Genomic DNA, 23435 nt, shown 5'->3' on the forward strand with positions numbered 1-23435 from the left:
TTACCTATTTAGGTAGTGGATAATTTTATACTTCCATAAATATTCTTAAGCTTTGTTTTAGAATGCAGTTAATTTCCTTGGAAGCAGTATTATCCTTTCAGGTTTTACTTTTGAGATTGGATACAGGGGACTGGAGCAGGGCTAAGAAGTGAGTCAATTATTTGCCACACCTGAGGCAAGACCATTTGATATGGTTTGGGTCTGTGTCCCCACCCAAATACCATGTTGAATTGTAATATCCAGTGTTGGGGGAGGGACATGTTGAGAGGTGATTGGATCATGGGTACAATTTCCCCCTTGCTGTTTTCATGATAGTGACTGAGTTCTCACAGAATCTGATGGTTTAAAAGTGTGTAGCAATTCCTCCTTGCTCTCTCTGTCTCCTGCTCTGCCATGGTATAAAGTGTTTGCTTCCCCTTTGCCTTCTGCCATAATTGTAAGTTTCCTGAGGCCTCCGAGTCATGCTTCCTGTTAAGCCTGCAGAACTCCAAGTCAATTAAACATCTTTTCTTCATCAATTACCCAGTCTCGGGTAGCTCTTTATAGCAGTGTGAGAATGGATTAATACAGAAAATTGGTATTGGGAATGGGGCACTGCTACAAAGATATCTGAAAATGTAGAAGCAACTTTGGAACTGGGTAATGGGCAGAGGTTGGAACAGTTTGGAGGGCTTAGAAGACAGCAAGATGTGGGAAAGTTTGGAACTTCCTAGAAACTTGTTGAATGGTTTTGACCAAACTGCTAATAGTGATATGGACAATGAAGTCCAGGCTGAGGTGATCTCTGATGGATATGATAAACGTCTTGGGAAGTGGAGTAAAAGTCACTCTTGCCATGCTTTAGCAAAGAGACTTATAGCATTTTGCCCCTGCCCTAGAGATCTGTGGAACTTTGACCTTGAGGGAGATGATTTAGGGTATCTTGCAGAAGAAATTTCTAAGCAGCAAAGCATTTAAGATGTGACCTGGCTGTTTCTGAAAGTGTGTGCTCATATGCATGAACAAAAAGAGTTCTAAAACTGGAACTTGTATTTAAAAGGCAAGCAGAGCATAAAAGTTTGGAAAATTTGCAGCTTGACCATGTAGTAGAAAATAAAAACTCATTTTCTGGTGAGAAATTCAAGTTGGCTAAAGAAATTTGCATAAGTAATGAGGAGCCAAATGTTAATAGCCAAGACAAAAAAAAATTTCTCCAAGGCACTTCAGAAACCTTCACATCAGCCCCTCCCATCACAGGCCTGGAGACCTAAGAAGGAAAAATGGTTTCATGGGCCAGGCCCAGGGCCCAGCTGCTCTGTGCAGCATTGGAACATCGCATCCTGTATCCCAGAAGCTCCAGCTCCAGCTGTGGCTAAAAGGGGTCATGGTACAGCTTGGGCTATTGCTTCAGAGAGTGAAAACCCTAATCCTTGGCATCTTCAATGTGGTGTTGGGCCTGCAGGTGTGCAGAAGGGAAGAGCTGAGGTTTGGGAACCCCCACCTAGATTTCAGAGGATGTATGAAAATGACTAGATGTCTAGTCAGAAGTCTGCTGCAGAGTCTGAGTCCTCATGGAGAACCTCTAATAGGGCAGTGCAGGGGGGAAATGTGGGGTTGGAGCCCCCACACAGAGTCCCCTCTGGGGCACTAGCTAGTGGAGCTGTGAGAAAAGGGCCACCGTCCTCCATGCCCCAGAATGTTAGACCCACTGACAGCTCTCACTGTGTGCCTGGAGAAGCCACAGGTACTCAACACCAGCCTGTGAAAGCAGACACACAGGCTGCTTTCCCTGCAAAGCCACAGGAGCAGAGCTGCTCAAGGCCTTGGGAGCCCACCCCTTGCATCATTGAGCCCTGGATTTCAATGAGAAATGGAGTCAAAGGAGATTATTTTGGAGGCTTAAGATTTAATATAGTGCTGCTGGGTTTTGGACTTGCATGGGGCCTGTAGCCCCTTTGTTTTTGCCAATTTCTCCTATTTGGAATGGGAGCTTTTATCCATTGCCCGTACCTGTATCCTCATTGTATCTTGGAAGTAACTAACTTGTTTTGATTTTACAGTCTCACAGGTGGAAGGGACTTTCCTTGTCTCAGATGAGACTTTGGCCTTGGACATTTGAGTTAATGCTGGAATGAGTTAAGACTTTAAAACACATGACTGTGTTTTAAAATATGAGAAGGACATGAGATTTGGGAGGGGCCATGGGCAGAATGATTTGGTTTGGGTCTGGGTCCCCACCCAAATCTCATGTTGAATTGTAATTCAACAATTGCAATTGTTGAATTGTAACTGTTAATTACAATTCAGTTGTAATTGTTGGGGGAGGGACCTGGTGGGAGGTGATTGCATCATGGGGGCAGTTTCCCCTTTGCTGTTCCCTTGGTAGTAAGTTCTTATGAGATCTGATGGTTTAAAAGTGTGTGCCACTTCCCCCTCTCTCTCTTTCTTGCTTCACCATGGTAAGACATACTTGCCTCCTCTTCACTTTCTGCCATGATAGTAAGTTTCCTGAGCTTTCCTAGTCATTCTTCCTGTTAAGCCTGTGAAACTGTGAGTAAATTAAACCTTTTTTTCTTCATAAATTACCCAGTTTCAGGTAGTTAGTTATAGCAGTGTGAGAAGGGACTAATACACCATTTGTGTACTGTACTCAGTGCTGATGAATATTGAGTTTTGCCTCCCTGTGCCAGGGCCTGGATACTCTCCCAAGGTAATGAATAGGAGCAAATGTAGAATATTTTCTGTCCTTTCTCAGGGATCATGGTCCTTTATTGCCCCCTGTTCAGTGTATTTTAAATGATTGCTTTGGCCAGGTGCAGTGGCTTACGCCTGTAATCCCAGCACTTTGGGAGGCTGAGGCAGGTAGGTCATGAGGTCAGGAGTTTGAGACCAGCCTGATCAACGTGGTGAAACCCCATCTCTACTAAAAATACAAAAATTAGCCAGGCATGGTGGTGCACACCAGTAATCCCAGCTATTCAGAAGGCTGAGGCAGGAGGATCGCTTGAACTTGGGAGGCAGAGGTTTCAGTGAGCCGAGATCACACCACTACACTTCAGCCTGGGTGACAGAGTGAGACTCTGTCTCAATAAATACATAAATAAATGGTTGTTTTATATGTTTTATTTATTGTTTTCGATTGCTTTAGGCAGGAGGATACATCAATACTTGTAACTCCATATTGGCTGAAGGCAAAATATCAAAAACCTGAATTTTGAAAGTGCATAACTTTTGACATAGCTACTCAGAGGAAATTATGTCATCAAAATATGCCCACAGGAGGGCCTGGTTGTATGTACAAAGATGTTTCCTACAGTAATAATTATAACATAATTAAAATTACATCATATATCAGAGGAATATAATTATATTTAAAATGGATAAAAATTGGAAACCAAATTATAACATTTGGTCATTTGTTAGACCAAATATATAAATAACAATAAGGTATTAAAACATTTACAAGTATATGCCAAATGATTTAATACTAGGCATTTATTAAGAAGGAATATATTAACATATTTGTTAACAGAGAGAAGAGATCATGAATATTTTTGAGACAAAAAGCACCTTATAGAAAGACTGGCACACATAATATATGTCTATTTTATAATGTTATTTATATGTACATGTATATAACTTGTTTCCAGGAGGAAAAAGTCTAGAAGGTTATAGGAAAACCACCTTATCTCTTTTGGGTAACAGTATATCTTGATTTAAAAATTTTTATTTATTTTATTTATACTTTTGACCATTTCTTATCAATATATGTCTTATATATATATATGTCTTATATAGTCATGTATCATGCAATGTTAGCTAAAATTTCATTTTGGAAAAAAAAAACTCTTAAACTTACAAAAAAGTTGGAAGAATAATACGAGAGACTCCTAAATAGCTTTCACCTTATTTTGCCAATTTTAACGCTTTTCCACAAAAAGCAAACGGCAAATATTATTGTGAAATATTTTAGTCACACAGGCACTTCTTTGTTTCTTTTCTTTTTTTTGAAACAGAGTCTTGCTCTGTCACCAGGCTGGAGTGCAGTGGCGATCTCAGCTCACTGCAACCTCCACCTCCCGGGTTCAAGCGATTCCCCTGCTTCAGCCTCCTGAGTAGCTGGGACTATAGGCATGCACCACCACGCCTGGCTAATGTTTTGTATTTTAGTAGAGATGGGGTTTTACCATGTTTGTCAGGATGGTCTCGTTCTCTGACCTTGTGATCCACCCACCTCGGCCTCCAAGAGTGCTGGGATTACAGATGTGAGTCACCGCACCTGGCCTTTTTTTTTTTTTTTTTTTTGAGACACTTGCTCTGTCACTAGGCTGGAGTGCAACAGTGTGATCATTCAAAGTCTCCTGGGCTCAAGAGATCCTGCCACCTCAGCCTCCTGAGTAGCTAGGATTGCAGGCCTGTGCCATATGCCTGGCTAATTATTTTTAATTTTTTTGTGGAGATGGGATCTGGCTGTGGAGCCCAGGCTGGTCTCAAACTCCTGACCTCAAGCGATTCTCCTGCCTCAGCCTCCAAAAGGAGGAATTATAGGCAGGAGCCATCATGCCCCGCCCTCACATAGGCACTTTTAAACTTGGTCCCAGAGGCACAGACTACCAACCTTATTTATATGATTTAATTACAAACGCTTGCTACTGACCAGAATATATCCAGGGTAAGGTGTTGAATGATGAAAGTAAACCCATCTGCATTATTCAGGAAAAAACAGCATTATACTGTGCTGTTGATGGGTTGGAACTCACTATTCAAATACAAATAACAGCTTAACTCTTACATATAAAAATAGTTCCTGCATGTTCCTTTGGCAAAGCCTATTGGGATCAATCTGTTTGTTCTGTCTATAGCTTCCTGCCTGTTTCCTTCATCATAGTATCAATTATTCTTCAAACAACATAAGGCCATGGGACCATGGGGCTTATGCAGAAAGAAAAGAAAGCCATGAGGACCAAAATATTTGATTTGGATGTCTCCAGGGTATTTCCTAAGCTGGATAAAATGAATCAAGATAAATTATTTGGGGACTGGATCTCATCCTCAGACCAATTTTATAAGAAAGTTGAATAGAAATAGATTTCTGTCTGCTTATTTTTTTTCTCTCTTGGAGATTCGAATCCTGATGCTTTTGCTCATCATCAGGAAACTTTTGCTCATCATCAGGAAAAACAGACTCAAAATGCCATTTGTAATCCATGCCTTTGGTCTCTGAAACATCCCTTCAACCTCTGCACTTCTGTTTCAGTGCAGCTGTGGTGGACAGTTTCCTTTGCTCACACTCATCTTAGTGTCAGGCCCCAAGCCCCAGCAGAGTACCTTTCTTCATTCTGTCCTGGGTCCTTAGACACAGAAGGAGCTCTTGTGGCTCACATGCCGGCACAGTGCGGGAATCTAGAAGAGTTTATGCCCCAGTGGGCAGCCCTCAACCAATGGGAGTGGATGGATAAATTCTACCATTTCTTCTTTCAAGGGGGCAGTTCTAGGGGGAATCTGTACTTTTCAAGCACATGAATGATGATTTCCACTTCACCTTCTCTGTTCCCTCACTCCTGCTTCTTAGGATAAACTGCAAGCATCCAAAGATTTGTCTCAGTCTCTGCTTCTGTAAAACTGAAACTAAAATATCTTTCACTCTGTTGATATATTTAGTAACTTATTTACTGAAGGTAACTAAATTTAACTCTACTTGCTTTATCAAATGCCCACCAGAGCAAGGACTCTGCATAATTTATCCACCATTTGTTCCCAGAGCCCAGTATAATGATTAGAGCAAGAAAGTCTGGGCCTTAAAAAAAAAAAAAAAAAAAGAAAAAGAAATAGCAGAAAATTCCATTCTTATGCATAATTTTTAAAAATAACATGTGATTCTTTCAGAATTGTATAAATACCACTCAAAAATCCTTAATTCACCTTGTTTGATTTCATAACAACTACAGTTAAAGCTGAAAGAAAATGAACAGGCAGGGAAAATTTGTCAAATTATCAGTATGGAATCCATTATAATCTAATTGTTCCTGTCATACTCAGACTCTTTCAAGAAATTCAGTAAGATTATGTTCTTATGTGTTTAGAGAGAAATAGCATGAACTAGGAAAATTCTCTTATTCTGGGATTCCTTAGTGGTTTGTCCTATCAACATACCTACCATGACATGCATTTTGTTATTGCCTCTTGGCTATCTGTCTTCTACAAACTGTACACACTCTAAGGGTAGCAACCATATTTGTCTTATTTGCTCCATAATCAAAAGTGCGTAGCTTCAATCTTGGAACTTGGTAAATCTCTATAGTTATTCACTGAACTAATAAATAGAAGCATCTTTTTCATTCCTTGCAAGGTGTGTTTGTTCTGCTCCTAATTAAGGTCAGTATAAAATGAGACGGGAGGATGAGAGAAGAGACAAGAGAGAGGAAAGGCAGGGAGAAAACAAAAGAGGAGGGGAGAAAAAAAATTGGGAGATAGGAGTAGAGAGGAAGGGAAAGGAAGTGAGAAAAGACAAGGGGAGAGTAGTTCCTCATTAAGCAGCTTCTCCCAATTACTGTTGAATGTGAGAGTAGAATAGATTTACTGAGCTAAGGAAATTGTTGTTCAAACTGAACAATTTAGAAGACATTTCAAAGGATACTATATTTAAAAAGAAGTCTTAATGCACACTTGACTGCCTTCTCATCTTTACTACTGTCTGAATATTTAGCAAGTACAGTTAGTATGTTTACACAGGCATCTCACTTATATTTATAAATATATCTAAAGAGATGTAGCTTGTGCTGTCTCTTTTTCACACCTTAAGAATATAAAATAGTGTGTTTCCAGTCTGGTCCTGTGGGGTAAATGTTGCTAAAACAACTAGTTGACTGGATCATAAGCAATTCTTAAACTTAACATGTAAATAACTATAAGCTAGTTAACGCCTAGATCATATCATTTTTCCTGTTTGACCTGGTTTCTTCCTAAAGTCTGATGAAGGCATTACTTCCTCTATAGTTTCTCATTCCCTTTATTTAAAATGTCTCTAGTGCTCCTTTGCTCGGGTTTGGCTTGAGAATCATGAGAATTCTATAGATTATTTTCTCAAGTATCAGCAAGTATCTCAAGTATCAGAATAGAGATTCAGGTCTGCTTTTTTTAACTCTGAAGTTAAAATGTCTTGGTAACTTCCACTGTGAAATAATGGGGACCCTCGTAACTGGGCCAAATATCAAGAAGTAATTTAAGTTCAGCCTCTTTAATTCAAATATTCTTTCTCAGTTCATCATTTTCCAACCCTATCAAGTGACTTGGGGCGTGATTACTACTTTCTTTGCCCAATAAAATATAAACGCTATATTTAGCATTCCTCTGTAGATATAAACATTGTACAGCATATCCTTTTCCATCTAGGATGACTCTTGCTGCGTGTGTGTGTATGTGTGTTTGGGTGGGGATATGTGAAGTGAGAGGGGCACTAACAGAAGTTAAGGACATCTTTCAGAGTCCAACAGCCCATCTAGTGTCTCCCACCCTGCTGCTGATGCCTTTTGGGGACTTCTACAAGCTGATAATTGTTTTCTTAGTTGTACATTCACTTCACAGTAGAAGTCCCTGGTGTTCTGGGCTTTTCAGCTGCTCATAAGCTACCAGTTGCCATTCTGATCTTTAGGTAAACGCTCTATATTTTGAACTTGTTATCCATTTTTATGCTTTCTTTTTGACTGGATTCTGTACTTCATTCCATAATTCCCAGACTGCTGTTAATTTTGTCCAGCATTTCTCTGTCTCATTTCATTCTTTCTTCTAATGTTTGATAAGCAGGCCTTTGGACACCCACCATTGCCTTCTTTCACAGAGGATTCCCATCTGCTAGAAAATTCAATTTATTACACTGTAGGCCCCATCACTCACTTCAGGCTATATCCAAACTCAAGTTCCTAAGGAATGAATTGTAAATTAAGTTTAGTATATCATATATTTCCCATATGATAGTAGAGGCTAGTTGTGATTCATTCATTCATTCATTCAACAGATATGTATTAAGCACCTAGTTGGAGGAAGAACCTGGGTGTTCTTTAAATAGCTTGCATGTTAATGTGCATACTCAACTCTGGCAACCATCTTGATTTCATATGACATGAGATCAACTAAAATAAAATTTGATTGGAGTGTAACTTGAAAACTCTTAGATAGTAGCTAAATTTAAAAAGTAATGTTTATCTCTATTGGAATAGAAGCAGCAATGGTTCACTGGGAAAGATGGGAGTCATAAAATCCCTTTTAAAATACACTGGGCCAACTGGAGAAAGGTACTTGCAGGGAATAACATTCAAAAACTATAAGAAGGCAAAAAGAAAGTCTGTGATTTAGGATGCAGGTAAGGGGGAGAAAAGATGGTGGAGCAGACTGACAGTGATGGCCAAAAGGCTGTACTTGAATAGGATAGAGCTGCCAAGTCCTGACAAATGTTAAAGAGGCAGACCAGGAGATTGCTTCAAACTCTGTTTGATAACAGCAGTCATTTGTTCTTCCAGGGTTCAGATTAAACGATACTTACCTAAGAGAAGAAGCTGTGGCTTCTGACTGGAGATTTTTGCTAGGAATTTGCACTTTTTCAATTTTGATTTCTAAAGAGGTATTCTACTTCACTGCCAAAATGGTTTGCTCCAGTCTTTCCCTCAATAAGCAGTGAGCTAGAAAGCAAAGTCTTAGACCTGGCATTCCATTTTCATTATTTTTCTGAGTGTCTTCAGATAACTGAGCGACCAAACTTTTTCATCATTAAAATGGAGCCTAGTCACAGTTCGTCATAAGAGCAATTCTGCTTCTTAAATATTTTGTTTGTAATTGTACTCACAATGGCTTTGGCCAAAATTGTTTGGCTGTGTTGAATAATAAAAATGCAGGGATTAATATACAGATATTATAAATAAACAAAATTGGAATGACAAAAGAAAATAAAATTATGCCAGACAGCTTAAGTTTGCAAGCAGGTGATAGAAAGTGTGCCTCTGCCGGGTGCAATCCCAGCTCTTTGGGAGGCTGAAGTGGGTGGCACAAGGTCAGGAGACTGAGACCATCCTGGCTAACACTGTGAAACCCCGTCTCTACTAAAAAAAAAATACAAAAAATGAGCCGGGCTTGGTGGCGGGCACCTGTAGTCCCAGCTACTTGAGAGGCTGAGGTGGGAGAATGGTGTGAACCTGGGAGGCAGAGCTTGCAGTGAGCCCAGATCGCACCACTGCACTCCAGCCTGGGTGACACAGCGAGATTCTGTCTCAAAAAAAAAAAGAAAAGGAAAGAAAGAAAGAAAGTGTGACTCTGGGATGTCTCTTTCCTGTCAGGGCTGCATGTGGCACAGTTGTGGGGAGGATAGATTGGAATGACTCAAGGAAACTGGCCTCCAGAACCCAAAGGAAAATAAAAGTGTCAGAAGATTTGAGGAGAAACATCTGGAAGCAAGAACAATTAACTTAGTGTTTTCAGGTGACTTTCTATGTGCAGTAGTATAATTAACTTTTCTCTACTACCTTTTTTTAAGAGCTGAAAAACCTGAGGAAATTGCTCTAATTGTTATAGTCGTAAAACAAGTCATAGATGAGAAGCTGGACCTATGTGCTAAATTAAACACAGCAACATTCTATCCTTTTTTTAGCTACTATATTTACGACCTAAGTGGCTCATTTTACACATAATATCTACTCCATGCGAAAAGCTTTGGTAATAGGAGGTCAAAAACATTTGTTATGAAATTAATTAACCACCTTCTATGCTGGTTCCCCAAAGTATCAGCTATGCCTTAGGACATACTCTGAGAGTTTAAAGTTAAAATGTTCTTTACAAGAAAAGAATATTGGAAAATAAATTAAAATTGAAGGAGGAAAAAACAAGGTTTCAGCGCAGATGACCTGGATTGTGATGGAAAAAGAGGTCAGGTATAATACAGCATTCCATTTCATTTTTAAAATGAAAAATGCCTACATATTGGCAGGAAAAGTCTGGTCTTCTGATTCAGCCAAGGAGGTCAGGTTAAAACTTTAGAAATAAAGAAATAGATCGTATAGTTGGTTGCTTGAAATTAATTGGAATTTGCTACAATTGGAGAACCATTTTCCCTGAAGACTCATTCCTCTTAAATTGAGCAAATGTCAGAATCAGACATTAAAATGCTAATGTTTGTCTTCTAATTCTCAAAGACGTATTGTGTGTGTTTCCTGTGGATATGTATACATGAACTTTCCTGGGCTCGTGTAAATGATTCATACCAGGTTGTCTGTGACCACTGATCCCTTAAATGAAAGCAGCATTTTAGAAACTATTAGTGAACCAGAAAAAGAAAGAATGATTAGAACTGTAATTGAAACCCTTTCAGATTCAATGTCTTCTTTTTAAAACAAATATTCTTTATCTATTAGTATTTGGTTTTTATTAATTTCTTAACATTTAAATTTATATACAGTAAAACTAGCTTTAGTTTTGATATACATTTCTGAGTTTTAACACATGTATAGATTGATAGAACCACCACCACAACCAAATAAAAGAATAGTTCCATCACACTCCAAAATTCCTTCATCCTTTCTCTTTGACGTTTAACCCCACCACAACTCCTGAGAATCATTTGCCCATGTAACCTGTCACAACAGCTTTGCCTTTTCCAGAATGTCATAAAAATGGAATCTTATACTAAGTAATCTTTCAAGAGTGACTTCTGTTTAGGTCAACTCTTCATCGTGTTTCCACACATCTTGTGGTAGCTTTTGTTCTGGGCTGTCCTTTTGAGGCCATTTTCTATGGTAGTTTCAAGGATGTTTGTTAAGATAGAGGTACTGTCTTCTTTTGAGGCAAACATTGGGCATAATTGCTGGACCTCCTTTTACAAGGCTGAGGCGGGGTGGGGTGGGCGGGGGGCGGTTTCTTTTTCTTTTTCCTTTTTTTTTTTCTGAGATGGAGTCTTGCTCTGTCGCCCAAGCTAGAGTGCAGTGGTGCCAACTCAACTCACTGCAACCACCGCCTCCCAGCTTCAAGTGATTTTCCTGCCTCAGCCTTCTGAGTAGCTGAGATTTCAGGCACCTGCCACCACACCTGGCTAATTGTTTTTGCATTTTTAGTAGAGATAGGGTATCACCATGTTGGCCAGGTCAGTCTCAAATTCCTGACCTCAGGTGCATCACTCGCTTCAGCCTCTCAAAATGCTGGGATTACAAGCATGAGCCACCGTGCCTGGCTGGCCAAGGCTGTGGGTTTTCTTTTTTTGTTGTTTTGAGTTGGAGTCTCGCTCTGTTCCCCAGGCTGGAGTGCAGTGGTGCTATCTCGGCTCACTGCAAGCTCCGCCTCCCGGGTTCACGCCATTCTCCTGCCTCAGCCTCCCGAGTAGCTGGGACTACAGGCGCCGGCCACCACGCCAGGCTAATTTTTTGTATTTTTAGTAGAGACGAGGTTTCACCGTGTTAGCCAGGATGATCTGGATCTCCTGACCTCGTGATCTGCCCGTCTCGGCCTCCCAAAGTGCTGGGATTACAAGCGTGAGCCACCGTGCCTGGCTGGCTGTGGGTTTTCTAAGGTAGAGTTCCTCAGCTATGACAAAAACTCAGTGTACAAGGTGTTCATCTGACTCTGCCACTGCATTGTGCCCGTGGGTTGGGGGCTAGAGGAACTGACTGAATCATGAAGCACATGCTGGCTGCTGTGCTGTGAGTAATTAAGTTCTTTGTCTCTGACCCAGGAGTCTCTTGTTTTCTGTCAGCATCTATGACACTGTGGTAGGCAAAATTGTTAACTTTGAAGCAAGATAAAGCCTCAGACACTTCACAATTCTTAATACTTCCTCCACTTAACATAATGTGTTTTGACGCATTAGGTTATTTTATGTAGCATTAGTGTATCAGTTTCCTAGGGCTGCTGTAACAAACTATCAAAGGTTGGGTGGCTTAAAACAACACAAATTCATTTTCTCAGGGGTCTGGTGACTGCAAGTCTGAAATTAAGGTGCCTGCTGGGCTGTGCTCTCTCTAAAACCTATAGTGACATCTTTTCTTGATTCTTCCTGGCTTCTGGTGGTTTGCCAGAAACCATTTGTGTTCCTTGACTGGCAGTTGCATAACTAAAATCTGTTTTCTTTGCCACATGGCATTCTTCCTATGTGTCTATTTTCTTATGGCTCCTTTTATATGGACACCAGTCATATTGAATTAGGAAGCCACCCTATTCCAGTATGACCTCTTCTTAACTAATTACATTTTCAATAGCCCTATTTCTAAATGAGATCACATTGTGAGGTACTGGGGGTGGGGACTTCAACATATCTTTTTATGGGAGGGCACAATTCAACCCATAAAAAGTATTGTTATTGCTAACTGCTATTCCATTGGATAGATGTACTACAGTGTGTTTATCCATTTGTCTGTTGAAGAACATTTGTGTTATTTCCAGATTCGTAATTGTGAGTGATGTAGCTAAATATTTGTATACAAGTTTTTGTGTGAACATAAGTATTTATTTCTGTAAGGTAACTAGGAGTGGGATTGCTGGGTCGTACAGTAACTTTATCTGAAACTGTTTTCCAGAGTAGCTGTATCATTTTTGGATTTCCACTAGGAATATACAAGAGTTCTAGTTGCTCTACATTCTCTCTTTTTTTTTTTGAGACAGAGTCTCGCTCTGTCACCCAGGCTGGAGTGCACTGGCGCAATCTCGGCCCACTGCAAGCTCCACCTCCCGGGTTCACGCCATTCTCCTGCCTCAGCCTCCTGAGTAGCTGGGACTACAGGCGCCCGCCACCACGCCCGGCTAATTTTTTGTATTTTCAGTAGAGACGGGGTTTCACCGTGTTAGCCAGGATGGTCATGATCTCCTGACATTGTGATCCACCCGCCTGGGCCTCCCAAAGTGCTGGGATTACAGGCGTGAGCCATCGCGCCCGGCCCCTGCATTTTCTTAAACACTTGATGTTATCAGGTTTTAGGTTTCTTTTTTCCTACTCAAATAGATGTGTAGTGGTATCTCATTGGGGCTTTAATTTGCATTTTCCTACTGACTAATGATACTGAGCCTCTTTTCATATGCTTGTCATCTATATACATTGTCTGGTAGGTTTGTTCAATCTTTCGCACATTTTAAAATTTGTTATTAAACTTGGAGAGATTTGTATATATTCTGTATACAAATTGTCTGATAGATATGTGATTTGAACACATTTTCCTTCAGACAATTGTTTGTTCTTTCATTTTCTTAACACTGCCTTTTACAAAGGAAAAAAATTATAATTGTGATGTGGTCTAATCTATCTTTTTTTTTCCATTCTGGTTTATGCTTTTGGTGTCATCTCTGTGAAGTCTTTGCCTAACCCTAGGTCACAAAGATATTGCTCTATGCTTTTATCTAAAGATTTTATACTTAGTATTTTAGATTTTATAAATCCATGGTCCATTTTGAGTTAATTTTTGTATAAGCTATGAGGTAGAGGTCAAATTCCTTTTTTCTGCCAATGGATCTCCAATTGTCTACCACTAATTTGCTGAAAAGTTATTAACCTTTGAAATATCTTTGTACATTTCTTGATTGACCATTTGATAATCTATTTCTGGACCTTCTGCTCTGTTCCACAAATTTATGTCTCCATCCTTTCATCAATACCACATTTTTTACTATAGATTTGGAGTAAATTTTAAAACTGGCTAATGTGAATCTTCCAACTTTGTTGGACTTTGAAAAACATTTTGGCTATTCTAGTTCTTTATTCTTTCTACAATTCATAGATTTTAGAATCAGTTTGTCTATATCTACAAGGAAAACTTGCCAGGGTTTTGATTGGGATTGCATTAAATCTAGACAGCCAATTCGAGAATTGACATCTTAGTTACAGTAAGTTTTCCAATCAACTGCGCTCTAATAACTCAGTGTATTTCCATTTTGTAGGTTTTCTTTGATTTTTTTATCAGCATCTTGTAATTTTATAATTTTTGTTTTCAATTTTATACATATCTTAAAAAACTTGAGGAAAAAAGCCTATTATTTTTACCTACTTACTGTTATCTCTTCAAAATTCACTTAGTAATTCTCCCCTTGTTGTTTCTACCACTTTAAAATTACAAAGTCATAAACTTTCTCCAATCCTTATTAGACTCTTACATGGAAAGATTCTCCTTAACCAAAATAAATATATCGTAAGTGGCCAGGCGCTTATGATATATTACAGCTTATGTAATATATCACGCTTATGATATATTACAGCTCACGCCTGTAATCCTAGCACTTTGGGAGGCCGAGGCAGGCAGATCACGAGGTCAGGAGATCGAGACCATCCTGGCTAACACAGTGAAACCCCGTCTCTACTAAAAGTACAAAAAAAATTACCGGGCATGGTGGCAGGCACCTGTAGTTCCAGCTACTCAGGAGGCTGAGGCAGGAGAATGGCGTGAACCTGGGAGCGGAGGTTGCAGTGAGCCGAGATCACGCCACTGCACTCCAGCCTGGGAGACAGAGTGAGACTCTGTCTCAAAAAAAAAAAAAAAAAAAAGAAATATATCATAAGTATTATTCTTTTGTCCTCCCTATCTAGATTTACTATGCCTCTGTCAAGGTAGTGGTTCCATTACTGTGGTAAGCAATGAATTCAGTTTTGTCTTATTTACAGGCTACTTTGGTAGTATTTTCCAGTAGTCAAACACTGTTGCATGAGGAAGTGATGCCAGGAGCTGTGACCATCCTTTGCAACCACAAGGACGGAAGCCAATAGAAGAATAGTGTGAGAAGGATGGAAACAGCCTCAGTCCTTGGTGATGCTGTTGAGCCACCAAACTAACCTTGGGCCCTCGAAGTCCCAGATATCCTTGTCTGGGAATTGTAAATGTCTCTGTGGTTTGAACCCAGTTAGGTATTTGGTTACTTGCAGCCGAAATACCGCCTGATACAAACACTGATTTGGCTCCATCTTAGCTTCTCATTCTCATCACTTTTTGTGCCCCACCCCTCCTTTGCTTTAACCAAGTGGTCAACATATCACTATTTTTCTGGGATCTTTTCCTCTGTTCTCACTTTTTCCTCTCACGCTGGAGCCCCCTCCATGCCTGCCCCCTCCGCAGCCTCTCCGGCTTTCCTCTAGGTAGGAGGGTTCCAACCAAGTCAGCTTTGCCTGGGTTTTTCTGACTACATCTACCTTCTCAGCCCCCCACCACACTCACAGGTGCTCACACTCACATACACAATCTTCACCTACGGAATGTCTGAAGCACTCATGTGACTCTGCATGCTGCTGAATACAACAATAACTAAAGTTTACTGAGTGCCTATTTTCTGCCAGGCACCATGCCTACTACTTTATTTGCATCATCCCTTTTGAAACCCATGAAAAGCTTATGAACTAATTACTGTCATTGCCTTCATTTCACCAGGGAGAAAAAGATTTAAAGAAGCTTAGTTTCTCAAGGTCACACAGACATCTAATAAGTATCAGAGCTATAAAAATTCCAACCCAGGCCTAACTGTAGGCCAGGACTGGTGTCAAGTACCCTATACAGAAGTGAGTACGTGTGGCACACACATTGATTTATTTTCACTGCCACTGCATATTGTGAGAGACTAGATTTTGTCTTGAATTTCATTGTACTCCTTTCTCTGCCACAGGCCTAGTGGAAATAGCTACACAATAATGCACCCAGTTGGTCAGGTGGTAGTCCTCTCCCCAAGCACTATCACGTGCTCCAGCTGTGGCCTTCCGCTCTCTATAAACACAGCTATCTTTATTAGCCTGTCACTAGCCCTGTCAGAACCGTATGAGTTAAATTTTACTAAGATGTTAATAGCTGACAAAAGTTGGTGGTTGCCTTCTCTGATTTGTATCTTAAAAAAAAAAAAAAGATTTTTAGATAAGGTGCTTTTGAACTCAAAGGAATGACTCATGGTAAAACTTCCGGAAGGTAAACAGTGTTGAATACGTATTCAAAAGGCATTTTGTGAGCAAATTCTGGCAAGCTGATGGTGATAATGGGTGTGGTTGTTATGGTAAGGTGGGGTGCTGTGAAATAAGCAATCTTTTCAATATGAAAGCATTCCATTCTCTTCAAGGCACAGGCAGCTTTTTTCATTGATTCTTCACCAGGAATCTCCAGATACTCCACCACCACGTGTCTCTTTTCTCTGGGTGAAGTCTAATACACTAAAGCAACAACAACAACAAAAACCACTGCTTTCCTCTCATAACCTTTTTAGTTGTGAATGTTGTATTACATACTTAAATAATTCCCACATTTTTGTGTAAATTCATATCCATTAAACAACTATAAATGAACATTAAATTAATCATGCATAATCTTGTGTAACAGCCGTTTTAAGCAGTAAAATATTTGCCTGTACTAGAAAATAAGTAGAAATAAAAATATAGAACTGAATTTTAAGTTAGGTGTAGAAATAAATTGGACTAGGTTTCTCAAAGTTGTCTGATCCATAAGAATTTTGGTGGTTGCTTATTAAAATGTAGGCTCCGCTGCAGACCTTTGGGGACCAGGAAATTCTTATGAGAAAGAACAGGAAACACTGAACTGGGGTAAGTGTTTCAGCTGTTCTTCAATAAGGGTTTGCCATTTGGAATCTGGGAGTGCCCACACCATAAGGCCATGCCAAAAAGTATTTTACTTCTCCTTCCCTACCTCCCCTTCTTCCAAGAAACACTATGCCAGGCAGGGTTTCATCCTAAGAATGCAAAGATAGCAACAATGCTCACTGCAGTGCCAGATAGACAATAAACAATTACATGCAGTGGATTAAGTGTCAAAACGGAGGTAGTACAGGATACTGTGTGCTTAGAGAGGAGGAAATGACTCATTCCAGTATTTAAGACACATCTGACATCTGCACATAGAAGACGCATGAATACAGACCCAGAGAACTGAGGAAACCTGGTGTCTTCCGAACATTGTAAGAAGTCCACTATGGCTGAAGCTCAGGGTCAAGTTTGGGGTAGAGGAGACTGGCAGGAATCAGATCATGAATACACTTACATGCCATCTTGTAAGACTCTCTGCAGGACAGTCCTGCAGATAATCTGGAGTTGTTGAGAAGCCTAAATGTTTCCAGCAATTGGTATAAAAAGATTTGAAAATGTAACATGACAAAAATGCCTTAGGGATGAAGTTTAAGTCAACTTTGTTCTAAGCTAATATTCTATAGTCAATTAAAACTTTGATAATCTAGTGGAGACTCTTTTCAGCTGATATACAGCAAAATACATAAAAGAGCTGCTTTGGTTGATGCAGAAAGCTCAGTCCCATGTCAGTATTCCTGGAAATACAAGCTTCTAGCCAACACTTTGCAAATCGAAGTTCTGTGTTTTTGGAAGACTGAATAATTGCATGGATATTTAGAATCTTACGATTGAAGGGTAATTTAGATATCATCTAGTTCAATGTCTATCTTTGAAGAGAGTTTCTTCAACTACATCCATATAACTCCTTCCAGGCAGCATCACTCAGGAGGTGTCTAGGCACTGAATAAAGTTTGCCCAGGTTTTAACACTTGCAGCAAAGGGGAGGCACTTGCACTCTCCTGCAGCTTACTCTCTGGTTAAGCAGTCATTCCTTAAGCATCTACCCTATGGTAATTAGGCATCTTTCTGATTTAAAGAACGTCTTCTGGGATAACCAACTTGGTATTATATCTATCATGACTTCTGCTGCTCACCTTTTAAGTTTCTTCAGTCATTCCTTAAAACAGCCTCTCTCGCCTGCTGGGTCTCCATTCTCCCACATGCATTCCGATTTGACAATGTTGCCTTTTCAAAATTCCATCACCAGACATAGGTACAATTCTTTCACTACTTCCTGCCTCCCATTTGTATGTATGCATTTTTTAAAAAAGAAATTTGTCCTGAAAGGGCCTGGTCAGGGGCCTTTCTGGCTAATATTACCTTAAAATATATAAAGAAGGAATATCCATGAAACGAAAGAGCAGCTCAGTGTTAAGCCTGACAGTGACTCACTGTACAATGGAATGATGACATTTAACATTATAATAAAAACTGGTATGTTGTTAAGATTGGCAGGCATTTTGTGTGTGTATGTGGAAAAAATAAGAACCTAGAAGAGTGAAAGGAACATGGCAGAGACCTGGTGTTTGAGCAATGAAGAAAGTAAAAAGCCACATAACAAGGGAAAAGGACATCTCTTCAGTTGCAGAGATCTCAAATTTGTTCAACCCAAGGGGCTTTCAGTTTTGAAGAAACTGGTGGGGCAAACTGAAAGGTCCCCTTTTCTAAATGCAGTGTGACAAGAGGGATCCAGTGAGTGAGAGACATGAAGCAGTAAAGTGTGAGACATTTAAGACAGACCATTCCCATGGTGCCTCCCATGGGGCTGACTTCACGTTGGGGGCCCTGGTTTCTGGGTAGAAAAATGGATGTGTATTAAAATTTCTTTCACATGGATGTGGCGAGGGTGAGAGGGAAGAAGTGTTTCAGGATAAGGCCATTCTGAGGGTTTCAGCATCACCAGGACACCACATTCTGGGCTGATGCCACGAGATACTTCCAGCTTTGATGTCATCCTAAGTCATACACTGTAGATGGGCAGAGATGTTTCTCTTCCCCTCCAGTTTGTTCACCTCATCGCACAAGTTTGGTCTCTGAAGATTTTTTCTCAAATACCATTTATGGAGAACAGAAGTAGAGGATATTTTAGACAGGAAAAACAGCTGATGCAGGGTCAGTGAAATCTAGCTCTTCGTTCTTGAAAACAGTTGAAAATTCAGCACTGAGTTTGAATCCCATGAGAGCGAAGTCACCGTGGGGACTGGGTGCAGGAGGACGGGGGACAGGAGGTTGTTTCTGTGTATGTCTGTGTCTGTGTGTGTAACCAGAGGTACACTGGTGTGAGCAACTAAAGAATTCTATAGTTTCTCCAAAAGTGAAGGAGAGAAACGTAATAACTGATGGTCTGGAAAGGTTATCCCTTTTGAAGAAATAACTAGTTCTCTATCAATCAATCAACTTTTTTTGAGAGACCAAACTTTTATGGAAAAATACACAGTATTATTTTCCTAACCACTGATCAGAAAGACCAAGCAATACTCACATCAACTGCTTATTTTAATGTCAAATGTTTATTTCTATGCCATAGTTGCCTCAGCACAATTTGTAAAAGAAAAGAATCCAAAAAAAATGATTTTTTTTTAGTCAGGATATTTTCTCTGCAGTTATAAGAAAGAAAATAAACACCATGATACCAGAATCACCATTTCTTTCACATCATTCTAGTAAGTTGCATCTAAATATTTTCCTTGGTTGCCACTTTTTTTAGGATGGAGAAATATCCACAGGAAAAAATGTCTGAATTCATTAAAATAAACTTGGGATAGTCTTTGTCAGACTATATCTAGAACATCTTTGTTTGGGTATGCTATATCGCTAATTGCCATATTCTTATTATTTAATATAACAGGCATACTTTATTATATAAAACAAAGTGCACTAAAGATGAACAATGTTACAAACAAACTGAAATTTGGTGTATCTTAAATCTTCGGGTGATTAGATAGTAGCTGAAGCGTGGGTATACAAATTTCTTATTAATACAAATGCAATTCTTTTCTGTGATGAAAATGCACTTAGTAGCCTAGTACTTTTTGCTTTAGCAGATAGGGCATCCAATACAACTGAAACAACCTGATAACAAATTAATTTTCTTTTTCAGTAAAAAGGAATGCTCTGGTTTCTTAACTGGCTCCTTGAGGAAGCCGGAAGATGGCATCTGCTCTTTAAATAGACTTCTCTTATCTGATATGAGACACAAATCCACCAAGATTCTTACAGTGGAAGTAGGCACCACCGCTCAGATCACGAGGCCCCTAGGAAGAAGCCTGTGGAAATCAGCCTGTGATGTGTGGTGGTGGGCCAGCACCTAGAAGACACAAGGTGGTTGTGCACATAAATCCCTTCAGCGGACTCAGTGGAAGGATGAGAATTCTGTAAGTTCATGCACATTTTATTGAGTACTAATATAAAATGCTTTTTCTTTTTCATTGTTACAAGTGCATGCTTTGATTGCCAACATGTCAGAAGTCAAATTACAAAGGCAAGGCTTTAGGCTGTAGTGAATTACTTGGGCACTTATACAATTGTTAAAAAATATGAATGGACTTTTGTTGTTGTTGTTTTCAGAATGAACCAGTTGTAACCCGTAACTGATATACAAAGGGAAAAAAGTGAAAAAAGTACATATTTTGTGGCACATGACAGAACAGAACAAAATAACTAAACTGTTATGACATTAACAGTTACCATGCATTTAGAGTTTCACATGTAACTACAAACTTATTATAATTTCACAAGGTTTGCTAAACATGCTAACCATCTACATGTGCACTGACAAGCTTATGTTAAAAACTTTAAAGAATACTCTCCCCTTTAGATTTTTTCAAAGCTTTTTTTTGATTACAAAATTTCAAAGGCATTAAGCATTTTAGAGAATATAAAGTACGCCAGTATACATACATTTCCAGTATATGTCAGACCACTAAGCGCATTACAGTCCCATACAGGCCGATACAGCCATTTTTTTTTTTTCTTAAAAAACATGCATAGGCAGATTTTTTTTTTTTTTTTTTACAGAATATAGATGCTTTATCACTGTACTTAATATGGTGTCTTGTTCACTATACTTAAAAATGCACCACTCATAAATATTTAATTCAGCAAGCCACAACCAAGACTTGATTTTATCAACAAAAACCCCTAAATATAAACAGCAAAAAAGATAGATATAATTATTCCAGTTTATTTAAAACTTAAAGAAAAGATATTCCATTGCCGAATTAATAAGATAAGTGTTATATGGAAAGAAGGGCATTCAAGCACACTAAAGAAACCTGAGGTAAGCATAATCTGTACAAAATTAAACTGTCCTTTTTGGCATTTTAACAAATTTGCAACGTTCTTTTTTTTCTTTTTCTGTTTTTTTTTTTTTTTTTTTTTAAGACTGCCTAATTCAGTTTATAGCCATTGTCTGACAAGAGTAGCAAAACATTATCAATAAATAGTCCTTAGTTTGTACATCATTGTTAAAAATGTTTGATGTCATCCATTTTTAGTGCTGCGACTGTAAACGTACAATAGAGTAAGAAATTAGACAAAGTTTTCATGTCCAGTAACAGAATAAAAGGCCTTTCATTAACCTATCTAGAAGTCCCCAATGCAGTAGGAAAACATGTTCATTCCCCTAACATTGCAGTATATACTAGCATTAGCTTTCTTTTTAAAATTTTTTTCTCTATAAGCATTTTTAAAAGGCATACCCAAAAGAGGTGTTTAATCACCATCCCCACCAAAATATAGTTTATTATCTCTCTCCCTCTTTTTTAATGATAGTGTAAACTGAATCCAATTCCTGGCCCCCAGAGCAAATAAGCTACTGTCAGAGGCAAGAACATCCAACTGCTGATATGCAGCAATCCCCATCATGCCCTGCAGCTCAAAAAAAAAAAAAAAAAAAAAAAAAAGTGAACAGGAAGTGGTCACTGAATATTGCTGCTATTACTGCCATTGCTGTCCGTGCCGTTAGTCTCTGAGGTGAGAGCCTTGTTGATGGAGTTAAGGTTGGCGTCAGAGGGCATGGCATCTCTGCGAGGCGGCATCCTCTCATTAATTCGGTCTAAGCCCTTGGCTTCCTCGAAGCTAGTGATCTTATGTTGTGGTGAAAATCCTTTGATAGCTAAACAGAAAATCATTAAAAAAAGAAAAACAGGATTATCCAAAGGAAAACAAAGGGCACAGCTGTTGCAGCAGGTGATGTTAGAGATTTCTCAGTGAGAGGGAATCCTTCAGTGAAGAACAAAGTGACGGGACCTGCACACCACACAACAGACTCCTTACCATACTCGGAGGTAACCAAAGGTTTGAAAACAGCCAATGTCTCTTGCCAACCAAAATGTCCTCTTGAAGTTATTAAGATGTAAGCATTTCTCCTGTCTTCATGAAAGTTTAGATCAAAGAAATCCAAAGTGGACATGTTAAGAGGAAAGCTGCTTTCAGGGACAAGCCTCTAGAAGCAGCATCAACTGGCCACATCATTAGCATGATTATTGCATCAAACAACACCTTAACCTAGACAGGCTGCAGCATGTCCCTCTTTGTATTCTTCCATTGTGCTAGGTAATGGCAAATTCAGTGGAATCAGTATGTCTGCTATACCTAAAAACCTAGTAAAGGGCTTAAAGCAGGAGCTAAAAGGAGCTAGGAAAGGAATTAACGGGGGCATTTCCATGCCATCTCAGAATCCCAGAAAGAACTTCTTGACAAGCAACTCAATGATGACATGAAAAAAATGAAATTATAAACTCCTGTCTCCACTTAACTTTGGAAGCATGTGGAGTGAGTGACAAGGTAAGAGAAACTCAAAAAAAAAAATCAAGAAGATCACTAGATAGAAACGTATTGTCTGCCCTTCAGCAGTGAACAGGTCAAACTGATGTTCATCTGGTATCCATTACTGCCTAAATGAAAGAAAAACTCAGTAGATCAACGTAGATGTAAGTGATGGTTAAATAATAACAAGGAAAAAAATGCCTTTCACAATATTTAGCAAAAATGAATTGAACTGGTTTTGGTCCTATTCAATTAAAACATGGAATTCTCAAAGTGGGAATGATATTTGATTTTTTAAAAAAGTAATCTTTAGTGTGCTACAGAGATAGGTAAGGCATTTGTACAAAAACCTTAATGATTTCTTCAGTGAGTACACCAACTGGTGAGCTGCAAATAAAACACATAAATGGGGAACCAATGACATCAGTTTGCTTTACTCCCTGGTGAAGTGCAAGCCAGATATTTCAGGGCCAATCACCAATGCTCAATTGGGCTGCATCACCATGGCTGATTAAGGATAATTTCATGGTACCTTTATCTTCCCAACCTTATTTGGGGGAAAAAAAAAAAGGAAAGCAGTTTCAAGCTGAAACTTTACCAGCCACTCCTACACAAATGTGCAGTGCCTTTTATTAGTATGGATGAGATTCCTAAAAGATATACACAGTTGTTTCAATACTCATTAAAAGATGAGAAATAGTTTTTCCCCCCTCTGCATTTTAAAGGTTAGCATAATGGTGATTAGTCAACTGTGAGAGGAATAAGATGGGGAAATGGGGAAAGACCAAGGCCCAAAGCAAAGCTTGTTAATTCTTCTCTAATTTAGTAATAAATTGCAAAATAATAGAGCTGTCTAACGAGCACCCACCCTGAAAACTAACTCAATTATTTTGAAATACAAAAGAATAGCATGAGGTGGTACTCTACTGTTTTTTTTAGACTACTGTGAATATAATTTCATCATAATTAACAGGTATAAAAGTTTGTCATCATCATTTATGAAATGATTTGATTAATTTAAATGGTAAAAGTGAAATTTCTAGGCTTTATAAGCCAATAGGGTGGGAGTGTTAAAATTAAAAATCTAGCTAGAACAATGGATACTTCTGGAATGGGGCTCCAT

At 39.1% G+C, this 23435-nt stretch overlaps 1 protein-coding gene across 3 annotated transcripts in view; it reads right to left on the bottom strand.

The window, feature by feature from the left end:
• Positions 1–19034: 19034 nt before the first annotated feature.
• The window catches only part of PPP3CA (protein phosphatase 3 catalytic subunit alpha), a 330477-nt gene continuing 326076 nt past the window's right edge, over positions 19035–23435 (bottom strand). For all 3 annotated transcript variants that reach the window (XM_012499552.2, XM_003257486.3, XM_003257485.3), the window contains one exon: positions 19035–21659. In XM_012499552.2, the coding sequence (XP_012355006.1) occupies positions 21463–21659 (197 nt within the window). In that variant the 3' untranslated portion in view covers positions 19035–21462. The remainder of the gene's footprint in view (positions 21660–23435) is intronic.

This window comes from Nomascus leucogenys, chromosome 9 (assembly GCF_006542625.1).
Source record: "Nomascus leucogenys isolate Asia chromosome 9, Asia_NLE_v1, whole genome shotgun sequence".
Classification (NCBI taxonomy): domain Eukaryota; kingdom Metazoa; phylum Chordata; class Mammalia; order Primates; family Hylobatidae; genus Nomascus; species Nomascus leucogenys.